Source organism: Triticum urartu, chromosome 1 (assembly GCF_003073215.2).
Source record: "Triticum urartu cultivar G1812 chromosome 1, Tu2.1, whole genome shotgun sequence".
In the NCBI taxonomy this organism is placed as follows: Eukaryota; Viridiplantae; Streptophyta; class Magnoliopsida; order Poales; family Poaceae; genus Triticum; species Triticum urartu.
This window is the reverse complement of record NC_053022.1, coordinates 473770978-473798545: the sequence shown is the minus strand read 5'-3', so window position 1 is coordinate 473798545 and position 27568 is coordinate 473770978. Positions and strand designations below refer to the sequence as shown.

Here is a 27568-nt window from a genome sequence, read left to right as displayed (position 1 = left end):
TTGCCTCCTAACAAGCGCTATCGTTTAACGCCCCTAGCTAGGCATAGAAAGCAAGGATAGATCTAGGTATTGCCATCTTTGGTCTTAGGGAAGAAAAGAGCAAACTTGCTATCTATGGAATTAATATTTCTATTTTGATAAAGCACATGGCTACTAATAGTAGAAGAAAGATTAAGTATGTTACGGAAATTTGTATCTAAGCTAGCCTTCATCTCTTTTATAGATTCATATTGGTAAGAGAGCAAAAGGGATGTAGATTCAACTTTCTCATTCATGGGGTGCAAAAATATGGTTTTCATTTTCTCATAAGTGTCTACGGCATCCCCTTCAAGAAAGCGTTCTTCAAAAATAGAATCTAAGACATGCTTAAAAGAAGAAGGAAGGGCAATATAAAAGCCTTTTAAGTAAATTTCAATTTGGTATTGAGGCACATAGCTAGCCCTGATCCTTAATAGTCTATACCAAGCATCTTTCAAAGATTCATCAAGTAAATAACGAAAAATTCCGGAATCATCTTCATCAAAATTATTAAGATTCTCATTGATAACTCCGGTAGGTTTTTCCATAGTATCCTTATTTATGAGCTTAGCGAGAATAGAAGGGTTGTCCAAAGTACTAAAACTCGGGACAGAACCCCCAACCCTTTTTGATTCAGACATGGCGGAAGAAAGGCGAGCGAGAAAAAGAGAGGGCAAATAAAACGGCAAGGGTGAAGTGGGGGAGAGGAAAACAAGAGGCAAATGGCAAATAATGTAATGCGAGAGATAAGGGTATGTGATGGGTACTTGGTATGTTGACTTTTGCGTAGACTCCCTGGCAACGGCGCCAGAAATCTTCTTGCTACCTCTAGAGCACTGCGTTGGATTTCCTTGAAGAGGAAAGGATGATGCAGCAAAGTAGCGTAAGTATTTCCCTTAGTTTTTGAGAACCAAGGTATCAATCCAGTAGGAGGCTACGCGCGAGTCCCTCGTACCTGCACAAAACAAATAGCTCCTCGCAACCAACGCGATAAGGGTTGTCAATCCCTTCGCGGTCACTTACAAGAGTGAGATCTGGTAGATATGATAAGATAATATTTTTGGTATTTTTGTGATAAAGATGCAAAGTAAAATAAAATCAAAGTAAAAAAGAAAAGTAAATAAATAAGTATTGGAAGATTAATATGATGAAGATAGACCCGGGGGCCATAGGTTTCACTAGTGGCTTCTCTCAAGAGCATAAGTATTTTACGGTGGGTGAACGAATTACTATTGAGCAATTGATAGAATTGAGCATAGTTATGAGAGTATCTAGGTATGATCATGTACATAGGCATCACGTCCGAGACAAGTAGACCGACTCCTGCTTGCATCTACTACTATTACTCCACTCATCGACCGCTATCCAGCATGCATCTAGAGTATTAAGTTCATGGAAACAGAGTAACGCCTTAAGTAAGATGACATGATGTAGAGGGATAAATGCATGCAATATGATAAAAAAACATCTTGTTATCCTCGATGGCAACAATACAATACGTGCCTTGCTGCCCCTACTGTCACTGGGAAAGGACACCGCAAGATTGAACCCAAAGCTAAGCACTTCTCCCATTGCAAGAAAGATCAATCTAGTAGGCCAAACCAAACTGATAATTCGAAGAGACTTGCAAACATAACCAATCATACATAAAAGAATTCAGAGAAGATTCAAATATTGTTCATAGATAATCTTGATCATAAACCCACAGTTCATCGGTCTCAACAAACACACCGCAAAAAGAAGATTACATCGAATAGGGGGAGAACTTTGTATTGAGATCCAAAAAGAGAGAAGAAGCCATCTAGCTAATAACTATGGACCCGAAGGTCTGAGGTAAACTACTCACACTTCATCGGAGAGGCTATGGTGTTGATGTAGAAGCCCTTCGTGATGGATGCCCCCTCCGGCGGAGCTCCGGAACAGGCCCCAAGATGGGATCTCGTGGATACAGAAAGTTGCGACAGTGGAATTAGGGTTTTGGTTCCATATCTGATCGTTTGGGGGTACGTAGGTATATATAGGAGGAAGAAGTACATCGGTGGAGCAACAGGGGGCCCACGAGGGTGGAGGGCGCGCCTGGGGGGTAGGCGCGCCCCCCTACCTCGTGGCATCCTCCTTTGTTTCTTGACGTAGGGTCCAAGTCTCCTGGATCTTGTTCATTCCAAAAATCACGTTCCCGAAGGTTTCATTCCGTTTGGACTCCGTTTGATATTCCTTTTCTTCGAAACCCTAAAATAGGCAAAAAAAACAGCAATTCTGGGATGGGCCTCCAGTTAATAGGTTAGTCCCAAAAGTAATATAAAATTGGATAATAAAGCCCAATAATGTCCAAAACAGTAGATAATATAGCATGGAGCAATCAAAAATTATAGATACGTTGGAGACGTATCAGTGAGACGTGCTACCTCTTGAGCACTGCGTTGGTTTTCCCTTGAAGAGGAAAGGGTGATGTAGTAAAGTAGCGTAAGTATTTCCCCCGGTTTTTGAGAACCAAGGTACCAATCCAGTAGGAGATCACGCACGAGTCCCTCGCACCTACACAAACAAATAAGAACCTCGCAACCAACGCGATAAAGGGGTTGTCAATCCCTCAATGGTCACTTACGAGAGTGAGATCTGATAGATATGATAAGATAATATTTTTAGTATTTTTATGATAAAGAGAAATAAATATGCAAACTAAAATAAAAGGCAATGAAAACAACTAAGTATTGGAAGATTTATATGATGGAAAATAGACCCGGGGGCCATAGGTTTCACTAGTGGCTTCTCTCGAGAGCTTAAGTATTACGGTGGGTGAACAAATTACTGTTGAGCAATTGATAGAATTGAGCATAGTTATGAGAATGTCTAGGTATGATCATGTATATAGGCATCAAGTCCGTGACAAGTAGACCGACTCCTGCCTGCATCTACTACTATTACTCCACACATCGACCGCTATCCAGCATGCATCTAGAGTATTAAGTTCATAAGAACAGAGTAACGCTTTAAGCAAGATGACATGATGTAGAGGAATAAACTCATGCAATATGATATAAACCCCATCTTGTTATCCTCGATGGCAACAATACAATATGTGCCTTTCTGCCCCTGCTGTCACTGGGAAAGGACACCGCAAGATTGAACCCAAAGCTAAGCACTTCTCCCATTGCAAGAAAGATCAATCTAGTAAGCCAAACCAAACTGATAATTCGAAGAGACTTGCAAAGATAACCAGTCATACATAAAAGAATTCAGAGAAGATTCAAATATTGTTCATAGATAAACTTGATCACAAACCCACAATTCATCGGTCTCAACAAAGACACCGCAAAAAAAAGATTACATCGACTAGAACTTTGTATTGAGATCCAAAGAGAGAGAAGAAGCCATCTAGCTAATAACTATGGACCCGTAGGTCTGAAGTAAACTACTCACACATCACCGGAGAGGCCATGGAGTTTATGTAGAGGCCCTCCGTGATCAATGCCCCCTTCGGCGGAGCTCCAGAAAAGGCCCCGAGATGGGATCTCTCGGGTACAGAAGGTTGCGGTGGTGGAATTAGGTTTTCGTGGTGGAAACTTATATGATGGAAAATAGACCCGGGGGCCATAGGTTTCACTAGTGGCTTCTCTCAAGATAGCATAAGTATTACGGTGGGTGAACGAATTACTGTCGAGCAATTGATAGAAAAGTGCATAATTATGAGAATATCTAGGCATGATCATGTATATAGGCATCACGTCCGTGACAAGTAGACCGACTCCTGCCTGCATCTACTACTATTACTCCACACATCGACCGCTATCCAGCATGCATCTAGAGTATTAAGTTCATGGAAACAGAGTAACGCCTTAAGTAAGATGACATGATGTAGAGGGATAAATGCATGCAATATGATAAAAAAACATCTTGTTATCCTCGATGGCAACAATACAATACGTGCCTTGCTGCCCCTGCTGTCACTGGGAAAGGACACCGCAAGATTGAACCCAAAGCTAAACACTTCTCCCATTGCAAGAAAGATCAATCTAATAGGCCAAACCAAACTGATAATTCAAAGAGACTTGTAAAGATAACCAATCATACATAAAAGAATTCAGAGAATATTCAAATATTGTTCATAGATAATCTTGATCATAAACCCACAATTCATCGGATCTCGACAAACACACCGCAAAAAGAGTTACATCGAATTGATCTCCAAGAAGATCGAGGAGAACTTTGTATTGAGATCCAAAGAGAGAGAAGAAGTCATCTAGCTAATAACTATGGACCTGGAGGTCTGAGGTAAACTACTCACACATCATCGGAGAGGCTATGGTGTTGATGTAGAAGCCCTTCGTGATCGATGGCCCCTCCGGCGGAGCGCCGGAAAAGGCCCCAAGATGGGATCTCACGGGTACAGAAGGTTGCGGCGGTGGAAATAGGGTTTCGTGGTGCTCTGGATGGTTTCGGGGTACTTAGGTATATATAGGAGGAGGAAGTAGGTCGGTGGAGCCACGAGGGGCCCACGAGGGTGGGGGCGCCCAAGGGGGCAGGCACGCCTCCCTGCCTCGTGGCCTCCTTGATTGTTTCTTGGCATCCACTCCAAGTCCTCTAGATCATGTTTGTTCCTAAATTAACTCTCCCGAAGGTTTCATTCCGTTTGATATTCCTTTTCTGCGAAACACTGAAATAGGCAAAAAACACCAATTTGCACTGGGCCTTGGATTAATAGGTTAGTCCCAAAAATAATATCAAAGTGTATAATAAAGCCCATTAAACATCCAAAACAGAATATATATATATATATATATATATACAGACGGTCTATTCTGCTAATATTAGCAGAATAACTATTTTGCACACCTCTTCGGCACTGCACGCTCAACATAAGCGCACTGCATCATTTTGACGACGAGCACTGCAATAGAGACTAGTGAACTTCTCGTCGGAAAAAACTGCACGCGTTATTTTTTCGGTACTGTTTTCGCTCTAATTTTTAACCGTTTATCGGAATGAGGCGTGTAATATACCATTGAAAAGCTATGGATTAGGCGCAACTTCGACATGTTGAACACTTTTCGAGATTCCACACGGTTTAAGAGCAGTTTTGAAAATAGCGCGGCGGATGACGAGTGGTAGCGAGCGTTTTTTCGTGTTTTTTTCTAAACCGCTTGTTGGAATGAAGCAAATGATACGCCGTTGGATAGATATCGTCGAGGCGCATCTTTTTCATATATAAATCTTTCTCTAATTCATTACGGTTTAAGAGCAGTTTCATGAAACTAAATCGCGGAGCTCTGTTTTTCAAATTTTTTGAAATTTTCGGTACTGTTTTTGCTCCAGTTTTCTAACCGTTTGTCGAAACGAAACATATGATACGCCGTTGGAAAGCTACGGACAAGGCGCAACTTTCATATGTTGAAATGGTTTTGAGATTCCTTATGGATTTTAGTTAATTTTGAAAATCGTGCGGCTGACTTCGAGAGGCAGCGGTTGTTTTTCCGCGAAATTTTTACGAACGGCTGGTCAGAATAATTCAAATCATACGCTGTTGGAAAGATATCGACCAGACGCAACTTTTTCATGTAGAACACTCTCTGTAATTCTTTACGGTTTAAGAGGAATTTCAAATTTACCGAAATACGGACACTTTGTTTTTCGCGACACCTAAATCGACGTGGGTACTTCATCCGACTGAAAACCGCACTACATCGGACGAAAAGCCGCACTGCATTGGACGGGTAAGAGAACTGCATGGTTTCTTTTATTCAAACGTAATTTTTTTCAAGGACGAGAAAGTAGAGTGCACTTCACATCAGGTGTAAATTAACCACAACACTATCAAGAAGTGAACCGCATTACTTTTGTTACTTCCGTAACATTTTTTTGCACTTATGGAATGAACAACATCACACACCCGACCGTACTGCTTCAGTTAGAAAACCGCACTGCATCAAATGGTCAAGTGAATGACATTACTTTTTTTGTCGTTTCTCTACCATTTTTCATTTAACACATTTTTGCACTGCATCAAATGGTCAAGTGAACGGCATTACTTTTTTTGTCGTTTCTCTACCATTTTTCATTTAACATATCTTTGCACTTCATTTCCTGCTTTATTTTTTCTGTTTGGAGTTTTTGTATTTCCACATTGGCAAGTTGTACACGTGCGGAGAAGCGAACCGCATGGTCGAGAGAAATGAGCCGCAATACAATTCTAAATGAACTTCTTTGGTAAACAATTTTCAAACGAGTCCATATAACTTTTCTCAGGGTTCAGTTTACTAAATCAAACGTTGGAGCGGCTCTCATCACACAAAATATAGTTAACTGAACCCTGAGAAAATAATTAGTGAACCACATTTGCACTTATTTTTTCATCCCAAAGAAAGTGTACTCCACACAATTTTCCTTTTAACCGCAACCATCAACTGGCCGAACTGCACCAGGTAAACTACATGGGCCAGCTGGAGAACCTCCTGCCAACACCAAGCAAACTGCAGCAACGAACCTCCTGCCGTGTGCATCCATACTGCAGCGTCGCACGGCTGAAACTGAAGTTCGTGCCAATCGTCCTCTCAAGTGCTTGCGTACTGCATTGACGCCCAACTAACCTGCAACGATAGCAAGCTGCACTGCTCGCCGTCAGTGGATAACAACAATGAAAAATTGGACCTGGGCATGAATGCCATCACCGAAATTGCACACAAATGCAAGAACATCAGACAAATTGCACCTGGGAGAATATTTCTCCACCATCCTCCTCCCGATGCTGCTGGAAGCGTGAGAGGAGATGGCTACCCCCCGCCGCCGGAGTGCACTGCACACATGCCCGTCGGAGGACAGTGGCGCCCACCCAACCGAGCTGTAGTGCGACTCACCTGAGCACTACATGCGTAGCACCACCGGACTGCACGCGGGGGGCACCGAACTGCAGGCCAAAAAAAACTGCCGGCGCCCATGGATGAGCTGCTAGAGAGGCTCGCGGTGCACTGCTCCAGGGCACGCGGCGCACTTCTCGAGGATGACGGCGGGGCTAGGCCGGCCGGCGCGACGGCGGAGGTAGAAGGAGGCCGGGGAGGGAAGGGTGAGTCGCGGAGGTTGGGCGGCGTCTCGGGGGGAGGAGGTTGGGCGGCGGCGCGAGGGAAGCAGGCTGGGCAGCGACGCGGGGGGCCGTCGTGGCCTGGCTCCGGCAGCGGGGCGTCGCGGGGGCCCGTCGAGGCCTGGATCCGGCGCCGGGACGTCGCGGGGGCCCGTCGAGGCCTGGATCCGGCGGCGGTTCATGCTGGGGAGCGGTCGGAGGGGTGGCTCGCCGGCGATGGGAGGAAGGCCACCGGCAGGATGAGCGGGTGGGGCGGGGTGGTTGGGCGGCGCGCCGGCCGTGGGAGGTAGGTGGAGGAGGAAGGTGGTAGGCGCGGTGGCGCGCGGCTGGGTAGGAGGAAGCGGGCGACGGGGAGGATGGAGGTGGTTCTGCGCGGGGGAGGGGGGAAAGTGGAGAGAAGTGAGGGAGTGGGAGGAGAGGAAGAGTGGGTGGGGTGGGGCGGTGACGTGGGGGTGTTATCAGAATAAGAAACTGATGTGCAGAATAAGTCTTAAGGGGGTGTTATCATAATAGACCCATCATATATATATATATATATATATATATATATATACATGGAACAATCATAAAGTATAGATATGTTGGAGACGTATCATTAAGACATACAAAGTACCCATCATAAACTTCCATATCTTGCATTACATTATTCGCCATTCGCCTCTCGTTTTCCTCTCCTCCACTTCTAAAACGTCTTCAGAAAAATACAAAAAAGATTTGCCTTTTCTTCGCCTTTCTTCTGTTCGTCTTCTTCATTTGCTTTCGGTTTTGCTCGTTTGCTAGATTGGTTTGTTGCTACCATGTCTGAATCTGGGGAGGTTACCGTTGAAAAGGGTAGTGAAGATTTTGAGGGGAACTTTGATGATTTTTCTAATAATGATCCTCGCGAAGAAAAAACTATCTTTCATACAAAAAACTTCGCATAGGTAGCGGCAGTATTATTGAAAAAGGGGTTATTCAAGATTTCTTTACTTGTGCCGTGGGGGGGGGGGGGGGCTCACCGTGTTGACCAGGCGAGGGGTCGGCGAGGCTCGTAGGAGCCAAGTCGAGGAGGGGGCCAGGGACGACGAGGCAACGGGGAGGACGAGCGACAGCTACGGGGTTGGGGCAGCGGTGTCGAGCACTCGGGCGAGATGGGGGCGCGAGGGGGGAGGCGAGGGAAGGAGCTACTGGGGTTCAGGGGTAGGGGGTCATCGGCGGTTAAGTAGTCGGGGATGGCGCCGTGGATGGCCGGCGTGTGGCTGGTGGCCATGGCCGATGGCCTCCACGCCCACCCCTGTGAACAGGAAGGTGGGGGGAGGCGCAGGGGCAGGCTAGGCCGGCCTGCCCGGGCTGGCTGTGGCCAGCTGGGCCTAGTTGGCCCAGTAGGGGGGTTGGTTTCTTTTAAAAAAATTGTTTTGTTTTCTTTTGTTTATTTTCTTTTACTATTCTATAAATCAAAAGGCAAATTCCTAAATTAGTGTTACAACACCACCCACTGCCACAAAACTTTTACCCCAAAATAATATAGTTTAGTATTTTATAAAATACAAAAAGGCATTTAATTAATGGTCTTAGCTACTGTTTTAGTTATTTTAATGCATTTAAATATTATTACTTATGATTTATTTGGCAGCATATAGTTAACAGATCTGCCAATCTTTGCAGTAGGCGAAAACCATAATGACAACCATCACGCAGTGCTGGTGGCACCAAACATGCCTAACATTGCAACGAGTTGCTACACGGGCAAATCAAGTTTGCTAGGAAAGCAAGTGAGCAATGATAATCGCTATTATCATAAAACAGCTCTCTCGCCGTATAATCTATTCTGTGGAAAAGGCAAAGGTACATACAAGTGTGGTTGCTTGAGTTCAGGGTTTAGCACTTTAGCCTATTGTGAATAATTCTAAGAGAATCAAGATGTGTATCATGCTAAAACATGTGCGCCTGCAAAATATATGATCAAATTTGTCTTGTAATCTATAGGATAAACGAAACAAAAACCCAAGAATGTGAGGGAAAAGCAATGATTGACATGATGGATTTGTGTTGCGAAGCAGCGAGGGCTATGGACAACGGAGACATGAGAGCGGTCGGATTAGTAATAAAACGTGACCCACATCATTATCAGGAACAATTTGTAATGCCTCATGAGGGCATAAGAGAGAAGCCTACACTACTTACAACCAAAATTTATTCTTGGATAGTAATACATGACACAACATCATTATCAAACCATACGAAGAACCGAAATACCTACTACTCCCTTTGTACCGAAATACTTGTAGTTGGGGAAAACTAGTACAAGTTCCTCCAACAACAAGTATTGTGGTAGAGGGAGTACACTCCAGCTACTAATCATAAGCACTACCATACTGGGAAAGCATGCCTGCATCACCAGAAGACATTCCCCTTTTTGATTCATCGCTAGACCTTAGAATTTCTGGCATGAAAGAAGCATCCCCTGTTGTAGGCATTGACTACATTGAATTATGAAGATCGTAATACGGATTCGGTGAGAAACCAGAACCATACTGGGGGCGGGATGAAGTTAACATGATATGACTAGCAGGGTTTCTTGAAAAGACGGCCTGCCGACTTGATGTCAAACTGAACCTTGAGGCATAGCCATCAGCGGAATACGCCTCGTTTTGGGGAAACGAGTCTGTCGGCAACCGGAACAAGCCAGCAGGGCCAACTGGTACCTTTGCATCATCACCTGCTAAACTGATCCTGCTAAGGTAGTCTTCTGATGCTGGCAGTGCCAATATTTCCTGGCTAAGCCGTTGTGACATGCAAAGTGGAAGTTCTGTGTCGTTGACTTGCAAATCATCATCTGTGTAGTGATCCTCTGGTGCTGGAAGTGCCAACATGTCTTGCCTGGGTGGACTTGCCCTGCCCAGTTTTTCCCTGAGGGACATCTTGGCACGTTGAAGGGCCTCTAGAACACCTCCCACGTCATCACTTGGGGGTGGCTGCATGTCAATCTGGTTATCGGTATGGTTATGAAAGCATGACGAGCTCCATTCAGACACTTTGCTTTTAGGGGTATCACTTAAAGGACTTCCAAGTGATGGTGTGGTTACATAGTGCTCATAAGAGCGAGCGTTGCCATGGTAGCTGGAACCACTGTCTGAATTCCCGTCTCCTTGACCTTTATTATGTACTGCATTTGGGCTGCTATGATAGCCTTTTTGTGGTGAAGAAGCTGGTCTTCCAAGATTATTCACACTCCCTTCAATAATTTCAGTATAACTTTTATGTACTATCTCATCCTTCCTAGCACGCAATTCATCATCAACTGAAGCAACTACTGCAGTAGCCCGCTCGAAATCATTATCAGGTCCTTCACACTTCCCAATAGTGCTTACATTTGGAGCATTTGTGGACAAGCCAAAGGCCGATTCGTTCAATAAACACTCCGATGGACTGTTGATTCCAGAGAGATCTCTTTTATCTCTTGATCGTGCCTCTTCACCAACTAGTTCTCTATTCATAATCTGAGCAGCTCTGCCCCTCTGTCCCCAAGCTTTTACATTCTGATTTAACTTATTATCTCGGTCAACATCATCCTGGGAGTTGAAATGCAGAAGTACAAGTCAAACAACAAAAATCCTAGTATTTTTAAGTTCTATATCCAGCAACTGCAAAGCTCACTATTATGCAAATAAAGTAAAAGAAAATTGTTTGGTTTACATTGACAACAAGTACTTCATGTTAGGAGAATAAAAATCATTCCGAAACAGATCAATATGCAAGTTTGACTAAAGAGGAACACGGCAGTCTACTATTTCAACAAGCAATTTGATGACTATCAGGTCCATTGACTGCTTAGATCAACCAACACCACCAAAGCCATCTCAGGTTCTTAAGACGGATCATATCTCCGTATGCATCAAAATGCAATGTTAATCTTTCAACATGGTTCAATGTGCATATTTATTTTTAGAGGTAAATACATTAGAAGTCTTACAACTTACGCGCGACGGTCAGTTTGGTGCACGAATTTGCAAAATACGTATTTCTAGTCATTAAACTTGTGCGGGTGTGCAAATACGGTCACATTTCCCGTACGTGGATGTATTTGCTGCCTACGTGGCAACGCCATTGTAGCAAGGGCCCATTGTCAGTGCCTAGTGCACGTGATGTTTTTTCTACAAAAACACCCTTGTTTTTTTTACTTTGTACAAAAGCACTCCAACAATAGTTGTCCGCTGGGTCCCAGCCGTCAGTATTCGCTGTAAAAACATTTGGCTGGAAAAAATGGGACAGAGCGAGTTCGAAACTGCAAACTGTTGTAATGGCGCTAACGACCTAACCACCACAACTGATCATGCTTGCTGTTTCATTTGGACTACTAAGGTATATCACCTCTTGGATAAAAGTACACATTCTGAATATATTTTCTTTTCTCTAGATTTTCCAATTTAAAATGATTCAGATTCAAACAAAATTTCCACTGATTTGTTCGAAAGAAAATTACATACATTCCTTCTGCACAACAGTTTCTTTTATCTAGATTTTTAACTTAAAATTCGAATTTAAAGAAAAAATTTATTTGATTTTTCCGGGAAAAAATTACGTAAATTCATTCGGACCTGTATTTTCTTTTATCAAGATTTTCCAATTTAAATTTATTCGAATTCAGACAAAATATCCAGTGATTTGTTCGAAAGAAATTTGCGTACATTGATTATGAACTGTATTTCTTTTATATAGCTTATTCAAATTCAAACAAAAATTAGATGATTTGTCCGAAAACAATACTTACATTCATTCTGAGCCACATTCCTTTTCTCTAGATTTTCAAATTTCATATTATTCGATTTGAAACAAAGTTTTTCTAATTTGACCCCAGAAAATGTGTATATTCGTTGTGCACTATATTAACTTTTCCATATTTTAAAATTTTAAATTATTTGAATTCAAACAAAAAATAGTTGATTTCTCCGAAAAATTTATGTACATTATTTTTTACATATAATTTTTTATCTAGATTTTCGAATTTATAATGAGTTCTGTTGATTGTCCGAAAGAAATTGACGTATATTCATTATGAACTATATTTTATTGTAAATAGAAAAAAGAAAGAAGAATACATAAGATAAATTGTGTTTATCTATTTAAATGTCATTGTGGCTGATGTTTTTTTTAACTCATTGTGGCCGGATGGTTAGTGCTCCCACACGCGGCGAGCTTACGCGTTCATAGGTTCTTCTAAAAAAATGTGGTCATAGGTTTGAACCGGTGCCTTCCCTTTTTCTCGTTTTGGTTTCTATTTTAACTTGTACTGTCTTTTTTTAAAGCCGTACAATATTTCTTATATAAAGCTAATTGTGCTCCAAGAGTGTGAACAATATGTAAGTCAATTGGTTATTGAAGCGTGGCGGATCTGTCATGTGGGGCGCTGCGTACAGGCGCGGGTCGCGCGCCCAGGGGCAGCAGCCGACGGCCACAGCTGGCGAGGCATGATCGGGACAAGGAGTCCTGATCCTACGTTGGTTCCTAGAGTCCAGGAGTAGTTAGTTTCCTAGTTTGTTAGGAGTCCAGGAGTAGTTAGTTTCCTAGTTTGTTAGAAGCCCATGAGGCCTTTATATATCCTGTAATCTGCACCCTTGGACGCAGGCAATAAATCATTATCTCCTACCTCCTCCTCTACTCCTAATCTCTTCTCCTGCACCAAGCAGTTAGGCAAAAACCCTAGCGCTCCTATCAACCGAGACTACGAACTACGTAGTCGAGGTCCTGCTGTCTTGGGCACCGAGGTCCTTGACAACTTGGTATCAGGTTCCAGGCGATCCTCTTCCTCGTCCGCGCTCCATCCGCAGCCCGCCGCCACCCCTGCGTCCGCGCCAAGCACACCTCCATCGCCACCATCCGCCGCCGCCTCGGTCACTTCCGGCATGGCAGAACCAACCACCGCTGATCTGGCCACGATGATCGAGGCCTTGACTGCAACGGTGGCGTCCCTGCAGACGTCCGTCGCCGCGCTCCAGAAGGACAAGTCCACCTCCTCGTCGAGCGCTGCCGGCGCCCACGATGGGCAACACCACAATGATCACCCGCCCCGGTTTCAGAAGATGGACTTCCCCAAGTTCGACGGCAAGTCAGATCCGCTCGCTTTCCTCAACAGATGCGAGTCCTTCCATCAACAACGGATCGCCGAGGAGGAAAAAGTCTGGATGGCGTCCTACAACCTTGAGGGTCCTGCCCAGCTGTGGTACATGCAGGTCCAGCGTGACGAGGGCACTCCGCCGTGGCGCCGCTTCTCCGAGCTGCTCAACCTCCGCTTCGGGCCACCTCTCCGCGCTAACCCGCTGGGCGAACTAATGGCGTGCAAGCGCACAACGTCCGTAGTCGACTTCCAGGAGCGGTTTGAGGCGCTCCTCCCCCGGGCAGGCATCTTATCAGAGACACAGAAGGTTCAGATCTTCACCGCGGGACTCCAGCCACCCCTCAGCCTCGATGTGGAAATCCACAACCCGCAGTCCCTCGCCGTCGCCATGAGCCTCGCCCGCAAGTTGGAGCTGCGCGACCAGTGCGCGCTCACCTCCGCGCCACCGGTGCGTTTTCAGCAGAAGGGCATCCTGCCGGCGCCCGTACCACGCCTCGCGCCCCCCGCACCGGCTCTACCAGCCGCACCCCCTGCTCCTAGTCTGCCGGAAGGGCGCCCAATCAAACGCCTGTCACAGACAGAGATGGAGGAACGCCGTCGCCTGGGCCTATGCTTCAATTGTAATGAGAAGTTTGGCAGGGGCCACAACCGCGTCTGCCAGCGCATCTTCCTCCTCGACCTGGCGCCGGACGACGACGACACGGCCTCCGCCACCGCTGATGCCTCGCCGGCCGACCCTCGGATCTCGCTCCACGCGATCTCCGGCGTGCGCACGAGCGAGACCATGCAGATGCATGTCACCCTCGGGGGTGTCTCCCTCCTCGCCCTGATCGACTCAGGCTCCACCCACAACTTCATCGCCGAGGAGGCGGCCGCTCGTGCTACACTGCCATCCCCCACCACCGAGAAGATGCGTGTCACGGTGGCCAACGGCGAGCGTGTTCCGTGCCAGGGCGCATACCGCGCCGTCTCCTTCCGCATCGACCAGGAGGCGTTCTCGGAGGATTTCCTCGCCTTGCCGCTCGCAGGCTACGACGTCGTCTTGGGCACGCAATGGCTGGCGACGCTTGGAACGATCCTGTGGGATTTCCACGCCCTCTCCATGACGTTCTGGCGGAGGGTCCATCGGGTCTGCTGGCGCGGCCTTGCCGGACCGGACGGGCCAGCCCTGCAATCATGCAATGGCCGCGATTTCCTCGACGCCATCCTCACCGAGTTTGACGGCATCTTCGCCGAACCCTCCGGCGTACCACCACTCCGCAGCCGCGACCACGGCATCACCCTGCTGCCCGGCTCCGCCCCGGTGGCCGTCCGTCCGTATCGCTACCCGGCCGCGCACAAGGACGAGCTGGAGCGTCAGTGCGCCGCCATGCTCGCCCAGGGCATCATCCGAGCAAGTCGTTCCGCATTCTCATCGCCGGTACTGCTGGTCCGCAAGCCCGACGGGTCCTGGCGCTTCTGCATCGACTACCGCGCCCTGAACGCCATCACCATCAAGGATGCGTTTCCAATTCCGGTGGTGGACGAACTCCTCGACGAGCTCCGGCGCGCTCGTTTCTTCACCAAGCTCGACTTACGCTCCGGCTACCACCAGGTGCGGATGCGTGCGGAGGACATCCCAAAGACTGCCTTCCGTACCCACGACGGCCTCTACGAGTTCCTGGTGATGCCGTTCGGCCTCTGCATTGCGCCGGCGACGTTCCAGGCACTCATGAATGATCTGCTGCGGCCGTACCTGCGCCGTTTCGTTCTCGTCTTCTTCGACGACATCCTCATATTCAACGAGTCGTGGGCCGATCATCTTCGCCATGTGCGCACCATCTTTACCGTACTACGCCAGCACCGGCTCTTCGTCAAGAGGTCCAAATGCTCATTCGCCGTCGAGTCGATCTCCTACCTGGGTCACACCATCTCCGCGGCCGGAGTGGCCATGGATCCGGAAAAAGTGCAGGCCGTGGCCGACTGGCCACAGCCTCGCTCGGCGCGCGCGGTCCGGGGGTTTCTCGGTCTTGCAGGGTACTACCGCAAGTTTGTCAAGGAGTTTGGCGTGGTCGCCGCGCCCCTGACGGCCCTGCTTCGCAAGGACGGCTTCTCATGGTCGCCGGAGGCGGCAGCAGCTTTTACCGCCCTCAAGACGGCGGTCACCACGGCTCCCGTGCTCGCATTGCCCGATTTCACATGGCCGTTCATCGCCGAGTGTGACGCGTCTACATACGGTTTCGGGGCCGTCCTTCTCCAGGATCAGCACCCGGTGGCTTTCTTCAGCCGGCCGGCCGCGCCTCGTCACCGTTCTCTGGCGGCATATGAACGGGAACTCATTGGCCTGGTGCTCGCTATTTGCCATTGGCGACCGTACCTCTGGGGGCGCCAATTTGTGGTAAAAACTGACCACTACAGTCTCAAATTCCTCCTTGACCAGCGCTTGGCAACCATTCCGCAGCACCACTGGGTCGGCAAACTACTGGGGTTCGATTTCACTGTGGAGTACAAGGCCGGTAGTACAAACACGGTGGCGGATGCCCTTTCCCGCCGCGACACGGAAGAGACGGGGGTCATGGTTATATCTGGTCCTCACTTCGACTTCATCGACCGCCTACGGCACGCTTCGTCCACCGACCCAGCACTCGTCGCATTGCGCGAGGATATCACGGCAGGCGCTCGGCAGCTGCCGTGGGCGCTCTCCGACGGCCTCGTCACTTTTAACGGCCGCCTCTACATCCCGCCAACGTCTCCACTACTCCAGGAGCTTCTCACCGCAGTGCACGATGACGGACACGAAGGCGTCCTGCGCACGCTGCATCGTCTCCGCCGCGACTTCCACGCACCTAACCTTCGCAAGACGGTGCAGGAGTATGTCCGCGCCTGTGGTACTTGCCAGCGGTACAAGTCCGAGCACTTGCACCCCGCCGGTCTGCTGCTGCCACTGCCGGTGCCCACGGCCGTGTGGACTGACGTCGGCATCGATTTCGTAGAAGCGCTCCCTCGTGTGGGCGGGAAGTCTGTTATCCTCACCGTGGTGGATCGCTTCAGCAAGTACTGCCACTTTGTGGCGCTGGCCCACCCGTACACGGCGGAATCAGTGGCGCAGGTGTTCTTCGCTGAGATTGTGCGTCTCCATGGCGTCCCGCAGTCCATGGTCTCTGACCGCGACCCCGTCTTCACCTCGGCTTTTTGGCGGGAGCTCATGCGCCTCACCGGGACCAAGCTGCACATGACGACTGCGTTTCATCCACAGTCGGATGGCCAAATGGAGGCTGCTAACAAGATCATTGTGATGTACCTCCGTTGTCTCACCGGGGATCGTCCCAGGCAGTGGCTCCGATGGCTTCCCTGGGCCGAGTACATATACAACACCGCCTACCAGACATCAACCCAAGAAACTCCGTTCAAGCTTGTGTATGGCCGTGACCCTCCCACTATTCGCTCTTACGAGCCGGGCGATACACGGGTGGCCGCAGTGGCCAGGAGCATGGCGGAGCGCGACGAGTTACTCGCAGACGTCCGCTATCGTCTACAGCAGGCACAAGCGGTCTACAAGTCCTACTACGACAGACGCCATCGGGACATTCGGCATGACGTGGGCGATTGGGTCTGGCTTCGTCTTCGCCAGCGCGCTGCGTCCTCTCTCAACCTGCCAACCAGGGGCAAGCTCAAGCCACGCTTCTATGGGCCGTACCGCATTTCAGAGGTCGTCAACGACGTGGCCTACCGCCTTGAGCTTCCGGCACGCTCGCGCCTCCATGACGTGTTCCACGTGGGCCTCCTCAAGAAGTTCTTCGGCACGCCTCCAACTGCACCACCGGGATTGCCTCCGATCCACAACGGGGCGGCTGTTCCAGAACCGGAGCGCGTGACTCGTGCACGACTAGCACGCGGCGTTCGCCAGCTGCTCGTCCACTGGAAGGGTGAAGCAGCATCATCAGCTACATGGGAGGATCTTGACAGTTTCGTCGAGCGCTACCCCGCTTTTCAGCTCGAGGACGAGCTGCTCGTCGAGGGGGGGAGGGAGAGATGTCATGTGGGGCGCTGCGTACAGGCGCGGCGCGGGTCGCGCGCCCAGGGGCAGCAGCCGACGGCCACAGCTGGCGAGGCATGATCGGGACAAGGAGTCCTGATCCTACGTTGGTTCCTAGAGTCCAGGAGTAGTTAGTTTCCTGGTTTGTTAGGAGTCCAGGAGTAGTTAGTTTCCTAGTTTGTTAGAAGCCCATAAGGCATTTATATATCCTGTAATCTGCACCCTTGGACGCAGGCAATAAATCATTATCTCCTACCTCCTCCTCTACTCCTAATCTCTTCTCCTGCACCATTGAGCAGTTAGGCAAAAACCCTAGCGCTCCTATCAACCGAGACTACGAACTACGTAGTCGAGGTCCTGCTGTCTTGGGCACCGAGGTCCTTGACAGGATCGTAGCAGGTGTTCTGTTTGAATCCCACTGTCCGTTCATCATTTTTCATTTTATTTGAGGATTTTTTGCGTAAATAAATAAAATGCAAGGGTGCTTTCTGAAGAAAAAAAATAGTGCACACGGGTTACCCACCGCTGACAATGGACCCCTGCCACGTTGGCACGTCATGTATTGACATGATACGGCTGAATACGGCAGAAAGCACCGTATATGAACGGAGGGACAAGTTAGATGACCAGAAACACGTATTTTACAAGTTTATGCACCAAACTGACCATCGTGTGCAAGTTCTATGACTTGCGGTATATTTACCTCTTATTTTTAAGGGAAGAAGTACTAGCACAATAACCACTGTATCTAGTACTGTAATTCGTTGGTTGATACTCGAATGAAAGTAAATGTGCACGTACCGAAGTTGAATCTCTGCTCCCATTGAATTTCTTCTCCCACTCCCTCTGAGCATTTTCTTGTGCCTCATACTGCCCAATCAGCGCAGCCTGATTCTCGAGGACTCTCTCCATCTCCCCACCCTTCTCATACTCACTACCACCACAGGAACCTCGCCCGTCTTGGCCCACCTCATCATCCAAATCATGTTGCTCATCGGTGCAATCGGATTTTATCTGGTCCTCCTCCAGACCCTCGGCAGCATTGCCCTTGCCATCCCCACCTTCAGTCTGCAACCTGTTACAGCGATAGTGTAAGTACAGCAAGTTAGATAGGCCAATGCACAGCTACAGACCAAGAATCAGCACAGAACAGTTTCAGCAAATGTGGTTGTGTCATTGTGTGCCTGGACCTCGGCTCCTTCCTCCGGATCTTCCGGCAGGACTGGCCCGGCTGGTACTTGGGCGAGGAATCCGCGGCGAGCAAGTAAAAGTAGCTCCTCCTGTGGCCATGGCCGTGCCGCTGCCTGGCTTTGAGATGCGGGTGGCGCCTGTCCGCGCCAGGGCTGGCGGCGCGGCCCTTCCAGGAGAGGCCCCCGGGCCGAGGCGCCCCGGCCGGGCCTCCGAGCTCCGAGCCCGACAGCGCGTCCTCCGCCTCCCCGCCGCCGCCCCCGTGGCCGGGGGCCTCGGGGGCGCCGCCGGCGCCGTCGTCGTCGGAGCCGGAATCTGCGGCATCGGAGAAACGGCCGAAGCCCTGGGAGTCGAGGATGGCGAGCACCTCCGCGGCGGCCCGCTCCGCCTCCCGGCGCTGGGCCGTCACCGCCCGGAGCTGCTCCTCCAGCTCCGCGACCTGCAACGGCGACAGCAGTCAGTCGGCAATGGCGCAGGCAAAATGCGCGGGAGGGGGGGAGCGGTGGGAATGGTGAGCGCGCAGGCACGTACCCGGTTGGCGAGCTGGTCGGCGCGGTCCTTGGCGGCGCGGGAGACGGAGCGCTCGGAGAGGAGGCGCGCGCGGAGGAAGTCGATGGTCATGGCCGTGGTCGCGTCCGCCGCCATCGCGAACCAACGAGCTCGCCCGCCCGCTCCGGATGGCCCTTCTGTGTTCTGGCTATGGGAGGAGCGACCGCCCCAGCGCCGCAAGGAAGTCAGTCACGACGGGGGTCACGTGGCGACGGTGCGCGCTCTTTTTTCCTTTTGTTTGTCCCCCGCCCGTCCGCTTTCGCGTTAGCTAACTCCGTCGCGTGACCCCGTCCGGTGCGTCTGTTTAGGATAGGACAGAGGAATAGCGCGGTCCAACGCGCGGTTTTAAACAGACTAATGTTCGAATTTCATCCTTTTTAATTTATTTCTGACCCAAACTTACGCTAAGTTTAAATTAAAACAAACATCGCGCGGACGGGTTGAACGCACGCCATTGTTCTCCTATGGCCTGTCTGTCAGGACACTAGCAGTCCATTCGCCTTCAACGCCTCCACGTGCTCTTCCCTGCCCCACCCTGCTGTCGGCGCTGCCACTATTCTCTGGCCACCTCCTCACAGCTCACCCCCCTCTCCCTGTCCGTCCATAGCAAACTACGTCTCGATATGGCCGTCACCATGCTCGTGCTTTCGTAGGAGTTTTGGTCGTCGCTTGGAGGAGATTTAGCCGTCGCCGTTGTAGCCGGTGCCAAAGGGGATACGATCGCCGGCGACGGATATGGACCAGGGCAACTTCTGTCGAGTGCTTCAGAGCGGCCAGTAGCCGGCCGCCAACCACCCCTGCTGTATCGAGGTGATCATCGCGACCTCTTTGCCACCACGACCGCAAGGTGTTAGACACTTTGCCCACAAAGGCATGGATAGTGGAGATGAATTTTTCTTCCACCATTTCATTTATTGTGGGACGATTCGTCCTCGGATGACGAAGATCTTGTGGTGGTTGCATTGGTCGTTCACGACCACATTGAATGGAAGCTTCCTCGGTACAGGGATCAGTCACTGGCCGTGCTCCCAACCTGAATCGCAACGGAGAGAGAGGTCACGCCCTGCTTTATGCCGATTACTTTGCGAACACCCCGCTCTTCAAGCCAGATAAATTTCGTCGTCGTTTTCGTATGGCAAGGCATTTGTTCAATCGTATCCGAGAGAGAGTGGTTGCTCATGACTCATACTTCGAGTGCAAGATGGATGCCCTTGGCAATTTTGAATTCTCCTGTTACCAGAAATGCACCGCGGCCATCCGCATGCTTGCATATGAAATTTCAGACAATCTGGTGGATGAGTATGTGCGTATGAATGAGTCCATATGTACAACTTCTGCAAGGCCATAGAGACCATTTCAATTGGGTTGTAAAACTATTTCTACTTTCAGACAATTAATATTTAGACGTGCAAACTAGTTTTGAACATTGAAATATGAATATATGGACATTTTTAGCCATGACGGATAAAATGAGGTCAAAGGATACGTCCGCGCGTTGAACGCATGGTCACCGCATCTTAAGACAGACCCGAACATAACCTCGTTGTCTATGAAAACAGACAGAATCCGGACGTTGGCCTTACGCCACTGCCGCCGTACCCGTCGGGCGCGTGAGACGTGGTCGCCGTAATCCACAAGGCAACGCGGCAGTAATGATAAAACCACCACCGGCGTGTGGGTGTGTCGACAGGTAGGGCGGCAACAAAAGCTTAAGTTTCGAGAGCCGTACTCGAGTAGTATGGTCTGGTTGCGTAGCTCGACGGACTCGATGTGAATTGATTTGAGCATGATCGTCTTACATAGCTCGATCGGAAAAATGACACCTACAACGGGTGCATTACGCTAGAACTTTGTATGATCCTTGGCCACTAATGTTGTGTATCCCAATTACATATCTGTCGTGAATCCTTTGCCTTATGGTGCGATTAACTATCGCCTTCCAGTTATGAGAAAATAAACCAAGCTACTCTGAAGAAATGCGTACATCGCATCACCGTATTTATCGAAATACCAGTATTTATAGTGTTTCCGCATGATGTTGATGTTTTTTTTTAGGATCAATGCTGCTTTATTAATTAAACGTAGCTGGGATCTCATCAGAGAGAACCTGGATAATAGACTCCGGTGGACTAACCCACCAAACATTACAGACTTCATCACCTAATCCTATTTTGGCTAATTTATCCGCGGCACCATTTGCTTCTCGCTTTGTCCATGTAACCTTCACCTGCAGAAACTGGTTAAGCATCTGCTTAATCTCTTCAACACTTGGCCCCAAGATGGAGAGGTCTTGTTCAGACTTGTTGATCGCCGCGACGACTCCCAGGCAATCCAGCTCGACATGAAGATTCTGCACGTTAGCTTCACTAGCCAGCTGAATAGCACGTTTACAGGCTTCCACCTCCACCATCTCGGCACTGGGGGCCCGGTCGACGAAAGAGCAAGCAGCAGCCCGGAAGCCACCATGATGATCTCTGAGCACTACCCCCGCACCACCCTTGCCTCTGTCCTTGGAGAACGCTCCGTCAGCATTGGCTTTGATCCATCCCTCCTCCGGCGCCTCCCATTTTCTTCTCGCACCCGGTTCCCGGACCGGCGAGGGTTTATGATGGATGTTTCGCCATTCTTCAGTCAACCGCACCACCCGCTCCATTATTTCATGTGGTTCTTCGATCCGTTTTCCATGCCGGGCTTCATTGCGAGCTAGCCACAGCACATAGACCGACTGGACCATCATCGACCTTTCCTCCTCTTCTGCTTGCTGGAACCACTCCAGGAGCCATGTTGCAACTGCACTCTGGGAACCAAGCTGACACGGTGGGATCGCCACCGCAATTCCCTTCTCCGAACGCAGTCTTTTCCAGTAGAGTACCGAATGGGGACAGCCCCAAAATCTATGATAGATTGTTTCTTCTCGACCACATGCCGTGCAAAAAACTCCCGCCTTGATCTTCCTCCTCCGCAGTTCATGCCCAACGGCTAAACCATTGCGAAGCAGGCGCCACATGTGGATCTTTGCTTTCCCCGGAGCTAAAGTGTCCCACATCGCCATCCAGCTCTTATGCTGGTTCACAGATGACGATGACTCCTGTCATCCCATCCGCGCTCGGTTCATTGATACACGCAGGTGATATGCCAAGCGAACCGTGAAGTAACCATCTTTAGTGAAGTTCCAAGCCAAGTGATCATCCGCACCTGGTCCTCCAACGACAATTTGCTTGATGTCTTCAACGTCCTCCTGTGAGAACATCCTCTCCAGCAGCTGCTCGTTCCAACTCGTACCCCCTTGGTTTAGCAAGTGGCAGACCTTCGTGACCCCCATGACATACTCAGCACCCAGTGGTGATAAGCTGCTCTTTCTTGGTATCCACTGATCATGGTGGATGTTAATCTTGGTGCCATCTCCCACTCGCCACACTAGCCCTGCTCGAAGAAGATCTCTCACATGAAGAATACTTCTGAATGTGTATGATCCACCATCAGAACATGTTGCATTCATAATGTCGCCATTTTTGAAATATCTGGCCTTCAAGACACGCGCACAGAGCGAGGAGGGAACCCGCAAGATCCTCCACACCTGCTTGGCCAATAACGCCTGGTTAAACGCCTCGGCGTCCCTAAAACCCATGCCTCCTTCCTTCTTTGCAGCACACATTTTATCCCAGGCAATCCAATGCACTTTGCACTCACCATTCACTGCCCCCCACCAGAATTTCGACGAGATAGATGTCAGGTTCCGGCACATCTTCTTTGTGAGGAGAAAACAACTCATAGTAAATGCAGGACTTGAGGTCTATCTGAAAAAATGAAAAATGCCTCATATAGATATTGCCTTCATCGTCTCGTGCTCAAACTCACTTGTTTGCTGCCCTACCGACAGGTGCTGCCACTTCGCCCGTTCGTTAGTTACGCAAAGTTTCGTGCTTCAGCCCGTATGCCACCCCCTCTGATCCAGGCAGCCATGCTCACATGGCCGGAAGCGTTGATGGCATGGCACCGTACCTGCGTACGCGTGCATTACAAGCCCGGGCAAGTACAGTGTGCCGCACAGCACGACGGACCTCAAATTCCTCCCACAGTTGCCGTTGGCAAAGCCGTTCCGATATTTCGCCGATCGAAGGAAATGCAGAGGAGGTCCTTTGCTACGAAGTCTAGTCTGAATCCGTTTCAAGACGCGTTTCCCGTGGATCGAGAGTCCCAGTAGTCAAGGTCAACTCGCTCGTCATCCACAAGACGGAAGCTCGAGACAGTAGCCACCACCGTCACCCTAGACCGTGAAATGTTTTTCTTTGCAGCTGCTGGGACACCGTAGACCAGGGGCTCCTCACCTCAAGGTTTGCATGTCGACGCACAGCAAAACAAGCACCTGATACCACACCAGTAGTAAGAAAGTGCCTCCACAGTAGTACTCCCTCCGTAACTTATAATCAGACATTTTTAGACACTATGACTGTCAGAAAAACGTCCTGACATATACTCCATACGTCCCAAATTAATTTTCGTAGAAATGGATGTATCTAGACGTATTTTTAGTTCTAGATACATCCATTCTACGACAAATAATTCAGGGCAGAGGGAGTATTAAGTATTAAACTACAGAGGTATTAGTAAACTACTCCCTCCGTTCCGAATTACTTGTCTTGGATTTTCTAGATACGGATGTATCTAGACTTATTTTAGTGCTAGATACCTCCGTATCTTGACAAATCTAAGACAAGTAATTCGGAATGGAGGGAGTAGTAGTAACAGCAAGGCACAACAATACTACTGTGATCCATCATGGAAGATCGGGTTAACATAACATTCTCAGCGAAACAGTTGTCAACTTCCACGGCAGAAAACCGAGTCTTCTCACGCAAATACATACCACGGCTCGAGAGTTTACAGTGAATATATGGACGAATCACCTGATTGTACGTTACTTGTTTTCATTCATTCATCAGGGATCCAACAGAGCATCTCGAGCAATCGGTTTCAGATTATTCTTAACAACGAGTGGCGACTTCAATCGCCGCTGGCACACCCCTTGCATCCGCAGTGGACACATTCTATCACCGTCTCTTCCCTGAGGTGCTTGGGGACCCTGCAGACGCAGGTGGTTGCAAAGTTGTGGTCTCGTGTCTGTATGCAGCGGAGGCAGCAGAGACGCTCATAACCTGGCTGCAAGAGACAAGAGAGAAAATAGTTAGCAGTGCGCCATGAGAATGTTGAATTAAGGCAATCAAAGTAGCTGTTACAAGGTAACCATAGCTTCGGAACTAGGTAAACTCTGGTGATTACTGTACAAAACTAGAGAGAGAACTGAACATGATCCAACATACTGTAAGTCTGTAGCAAATACTAGTAGTTGCAACAGCACACTAGTAACAAAAAATCATCATGGGTTACTTGATATTCAGGCAATATGTCCAATTGCACACGTCAGGAGCAGGGGCACTTGTCTGTCTGAGTGTGCATTCATAAGTTAATAAATGATACTTCCTCTGTAAACTAATATAAGAGCGTTTAGATCACTACTTTAGTATTCTAAATGCTCTTATATTAGTTTACAGAGGGAGTACTCGCATAAAGGCCATGGTGTGCAAAATAGGTGAGCAAAATACGGTCAGTGTGCAAGGAAGGTGCATCTGAAATGAACTGATCTTAATTACTCCTCCGATCCATTATTACTTGTCGCAGCTTTAGTACAACTTTGTACTAAAGCTGCAACAAGTAATATGGATCGGAGGGAGTATATATTTCATGAGGATGGCTGATGTTCAGGTGTTTATAGTCTAGCAAAACTGGAACATAATTGCATAATCAGAAGTCCCAAGAGACAACAAACTGGAGAAAAACATCCACCACAGTTAGTACTTAATACAAGCTCAAAATAATGCATGCCTAAAATGATCAAGCCCACCAACCTTTTTCCACTTAGCAATCAGATTTTTGTCTGCATAACCTTGGTCCAAGCAAAACTCATACAGCTCCTTTTTTATCTCCTTCCTTCGATAGTAGAGATCATATATATAACGGCTCTTTTGGTGAGAAATACGGAAGATTGGCCAGAGAGCCTCACACTTCCTCTTCCCATCATGTGTATCATTCTCAGCTGCATCAAAAAAGATCACATTACTACCGTCCTGTAGCAGGAAATAGCAATATACATCTGGAAAAAGATTCAACAAGCATTAAAAATTATACAGATATGCACACCTTCTCTCATTTTGGCTTCCAAATCACGGAGAGTTGGTTCAATAAGCTCCCATCCTTCAGGATACTTCACACGGCTCGTCTTTATCTTAGGCATGCTGCCTCAAGGGAATAAGCTTATTAGAACACGAACCTGTGAGAAACATAGAGCGCAGGTGGTCCTTTAAAATGCTTGCAAGGTAATTAGGTTGCACTTTTCAATTGCAAGTTGCCATGCATAACAAAGAAATAGCAGAGCAACCCTGTGGTAGAAAGTTCCTCCAAAGAGATGAACAACACAAGACATATTGGAATACCCATATTATACAAGCCACCCATGTATGACAGTGCCAGTGTGCAACCATGCTTATTAGGCCATCTCATCTCCGAACGCAAGCGCTAGGAAGCAAGAATAGCCTGCACTAGGGAGCTATCAGCCTAGTAGGATAATTTCTCCGACGAATTAACATGCTCCTTACTACTCTCTAATGTGCACAACAACACTTGGCCACTCATCCAGCATCTCGGATATCTATTGCTGCACTAGTGGATTCAGAGGCATGCTTAATTAACAAGGGGCATCGACTGAAGTACCCAGCCAGGAAGTCCCCAACGCAGTGAGAATTTTGTTCTTCGAAACTAAACTGGAACTAGTAGTAAAGTAGTAATCCAACACGCAGAAACCGAATCCTTAACAAGCTTGACGAACTGGGGCATCCGTCCTAGAGGAAATTTCTCGGATTAGGTCACCCATGACAATTCGAGCGGGTTAGGGTTCGTCGCCCACGGGAGAAATCGATCTCAAGCCCGGACGGATCCCCGCTCCACGGCAGTCGAGTAGAGAGGGGGAGGGGGAGGAGAGGGAGGGGTGCGAGAGAAGAATACTCTACCTTCGAGCTGCCGCGCTTCGGTGGAGGGGGGCGGTGTTCGGCGGCGACGGCCCGACGACCGGACGAGGGGGCGGAAAGTTGTGTTGGATCTTGGCAGGAGCGGGCGGTCTAGCGTGGCCGTTGGGGAGGGCAGCCCCAAGTCCAACCCAGTCAGTCATCGCAGAGTCGGCATCGTCAAATATGCCTATTTTGGCCCAAGAAAACGCCTCCAAACCCGATAACTCAAAATCCGCAGCCCGAGCTCAGATAAACAGTAAAATTTAAAAAAAAATCTAAAAAATGGTGGTGCAAGATGCTTTTTGCATGTACTCGATGCAAATTTTTGTTAAGTTTGAGAGCTCGTGGTAAAAAGGATAAAATCGATCGTGAACAGTGTAATTTTTAGAAGGTTTTTTTTTCTTGCGGGGGTAAAAGAGTTTTATTCCGTAAGCATAGGGTTACAATCCAGAGGCAAAAGATCCTCCACACATGGTGGTCCTCTCCCGAGCCATACAGCAGTAATACACTCCGTACGACTATAGCATGCCAAATGATCTGCTACCCTATTTTGCTCACGCTTAATTTTTAAGGAAATAAACTCTCTATCTACCATGAGATGTTTAATCTCGTTCACCAGATGACCATACGCCGATCTTGACAGTCCTTCACCAATCATCGAGGAAATGGCCACGGAGGAATCTGACTGGACAATGATGGGCATGTTACAGTGTTGAATAGCTAATGTCATATCCTGCATTATTGCATGTAGCTCGGCTTCCAATGCATCACTACAGTTGAACAAATACCGGTATGCGGCAAAAATTACCGACCCATCATGTCTCTTTAATACCATCTCTGCTGCCGCTGACCCATCCGCTGGGGAAAAGGCTCCGTCGACTGACAACGCAGCTCGATCAGTAGTGTATGTTTGGGCCATGGAGTACTAACAACTTCCCGGTATGTAGCGACCGCCTCAGTCTCCATTGCAGGCATTTTACCTTGATTATTTCATTAGTAGTATATGTTTGGGCCAGCCTCAAGTAGCGTAAATAACTTTGTAGGTAATCAGCCGTGAGAGTTACACTTGGGATCTCCTTCCCATGGGTAAAATCTGATCTTACAGACCAAATCCTCCATACCAGCATTATCACACAATCCCTCATCAAATCCGTACAATTTGCCAAGATATTCAGTAACCAGTCCTTCCGTGTATCCACGAGCATCTCCTGATTCGGCAAAGGCCAGAGAGTGCTCATTTTTGCCCAGATAGTACGTGCATGCCCGCATGCAACCAGGGCATGGAAACTTGTTTCCTTTTCATGCCCACACAAAGGGCAGGTATCCCGAGTGGATATATGGCGAAACTTCTTGCAAGAATTCGTCGCTAGAGCATCCGAGACAGTCTTCCATGCCATCATCTTCATTTGAGGGGCACTTGGCCAGACCAGATGCGCTTGAAAGATCGTGGATGTCGCCAGGAGGGGGGGGGGGGGGGCGGTGAATAGGCGTTTTAAAATAATTACGGTTTAGGCTTGAACAAATGCGGAATAAATCTAGCGGTTAATTTATCAAACACAAAACCTAAAACA

At 48.7% G+C, this 27568-nt stretch overlaps 2 protein-coding genes across 3 annotated transcripts; both read right to left on the bottom strand.

Annotated features, from left to right (window-relative positions):
* Positions 1–9140: 9140 nt before the first annotated feature.
* LOC125520250 lies at positions 9141–19154 on the bottom strand. Its single transcript, XM_048685119.1, has 4 exons — positions 18919–19154; positions 18390–18826; positions 18001–18274; positions 9141–10641 (listed from the first exon to the last, which is right to left on the bottom strand). Exons 1-4 carry the CDS (start codon positions 19030–19032, stop codon positions 9550–9552), a joined length of 1917 nt encoding a protein of 638 aa, XP_048541076.1. The 5' UTR covers positions 19033–19154; the 3' UTR covers positions 9141–9549.
* Positions 19155–23701: 4547 nt separating this feature from the next.
* Positions 23702–26174, bottom strand: LOC125520239 (protein BUD31 homolog 2). Of its 2 annotated transcripts, none has more exons than XM_048685102.1 (4): positions 26001–26174; positions 25135–25229; positions 24843–25030; positions 23702–24096 (listed from the first exon to the last, which is right to left on the bottom strand). In XM_048685102.1, the coding sequence occupies exons 1-4, from the start codon at positions 26156–26158 to the stop codon at positions 23941–23943; spliced, it is 597 nt and encodes a 198-aa protein (XP_048541059.1). In that variant the 5' UTR covers positions 26159–26174; the 3' UTR covers positions 23702–23940. The 2 variants fall into 2 exon arrangements, with proteins under 2 accessions (XP_048541059.1, XP_048541067.1); XM_048685110.1 differs by having other exon boundaries at positions 25135–25264; positions 26001–26150.
* Positions 26175–27568: the final 1394 nt, after the last annotated feature.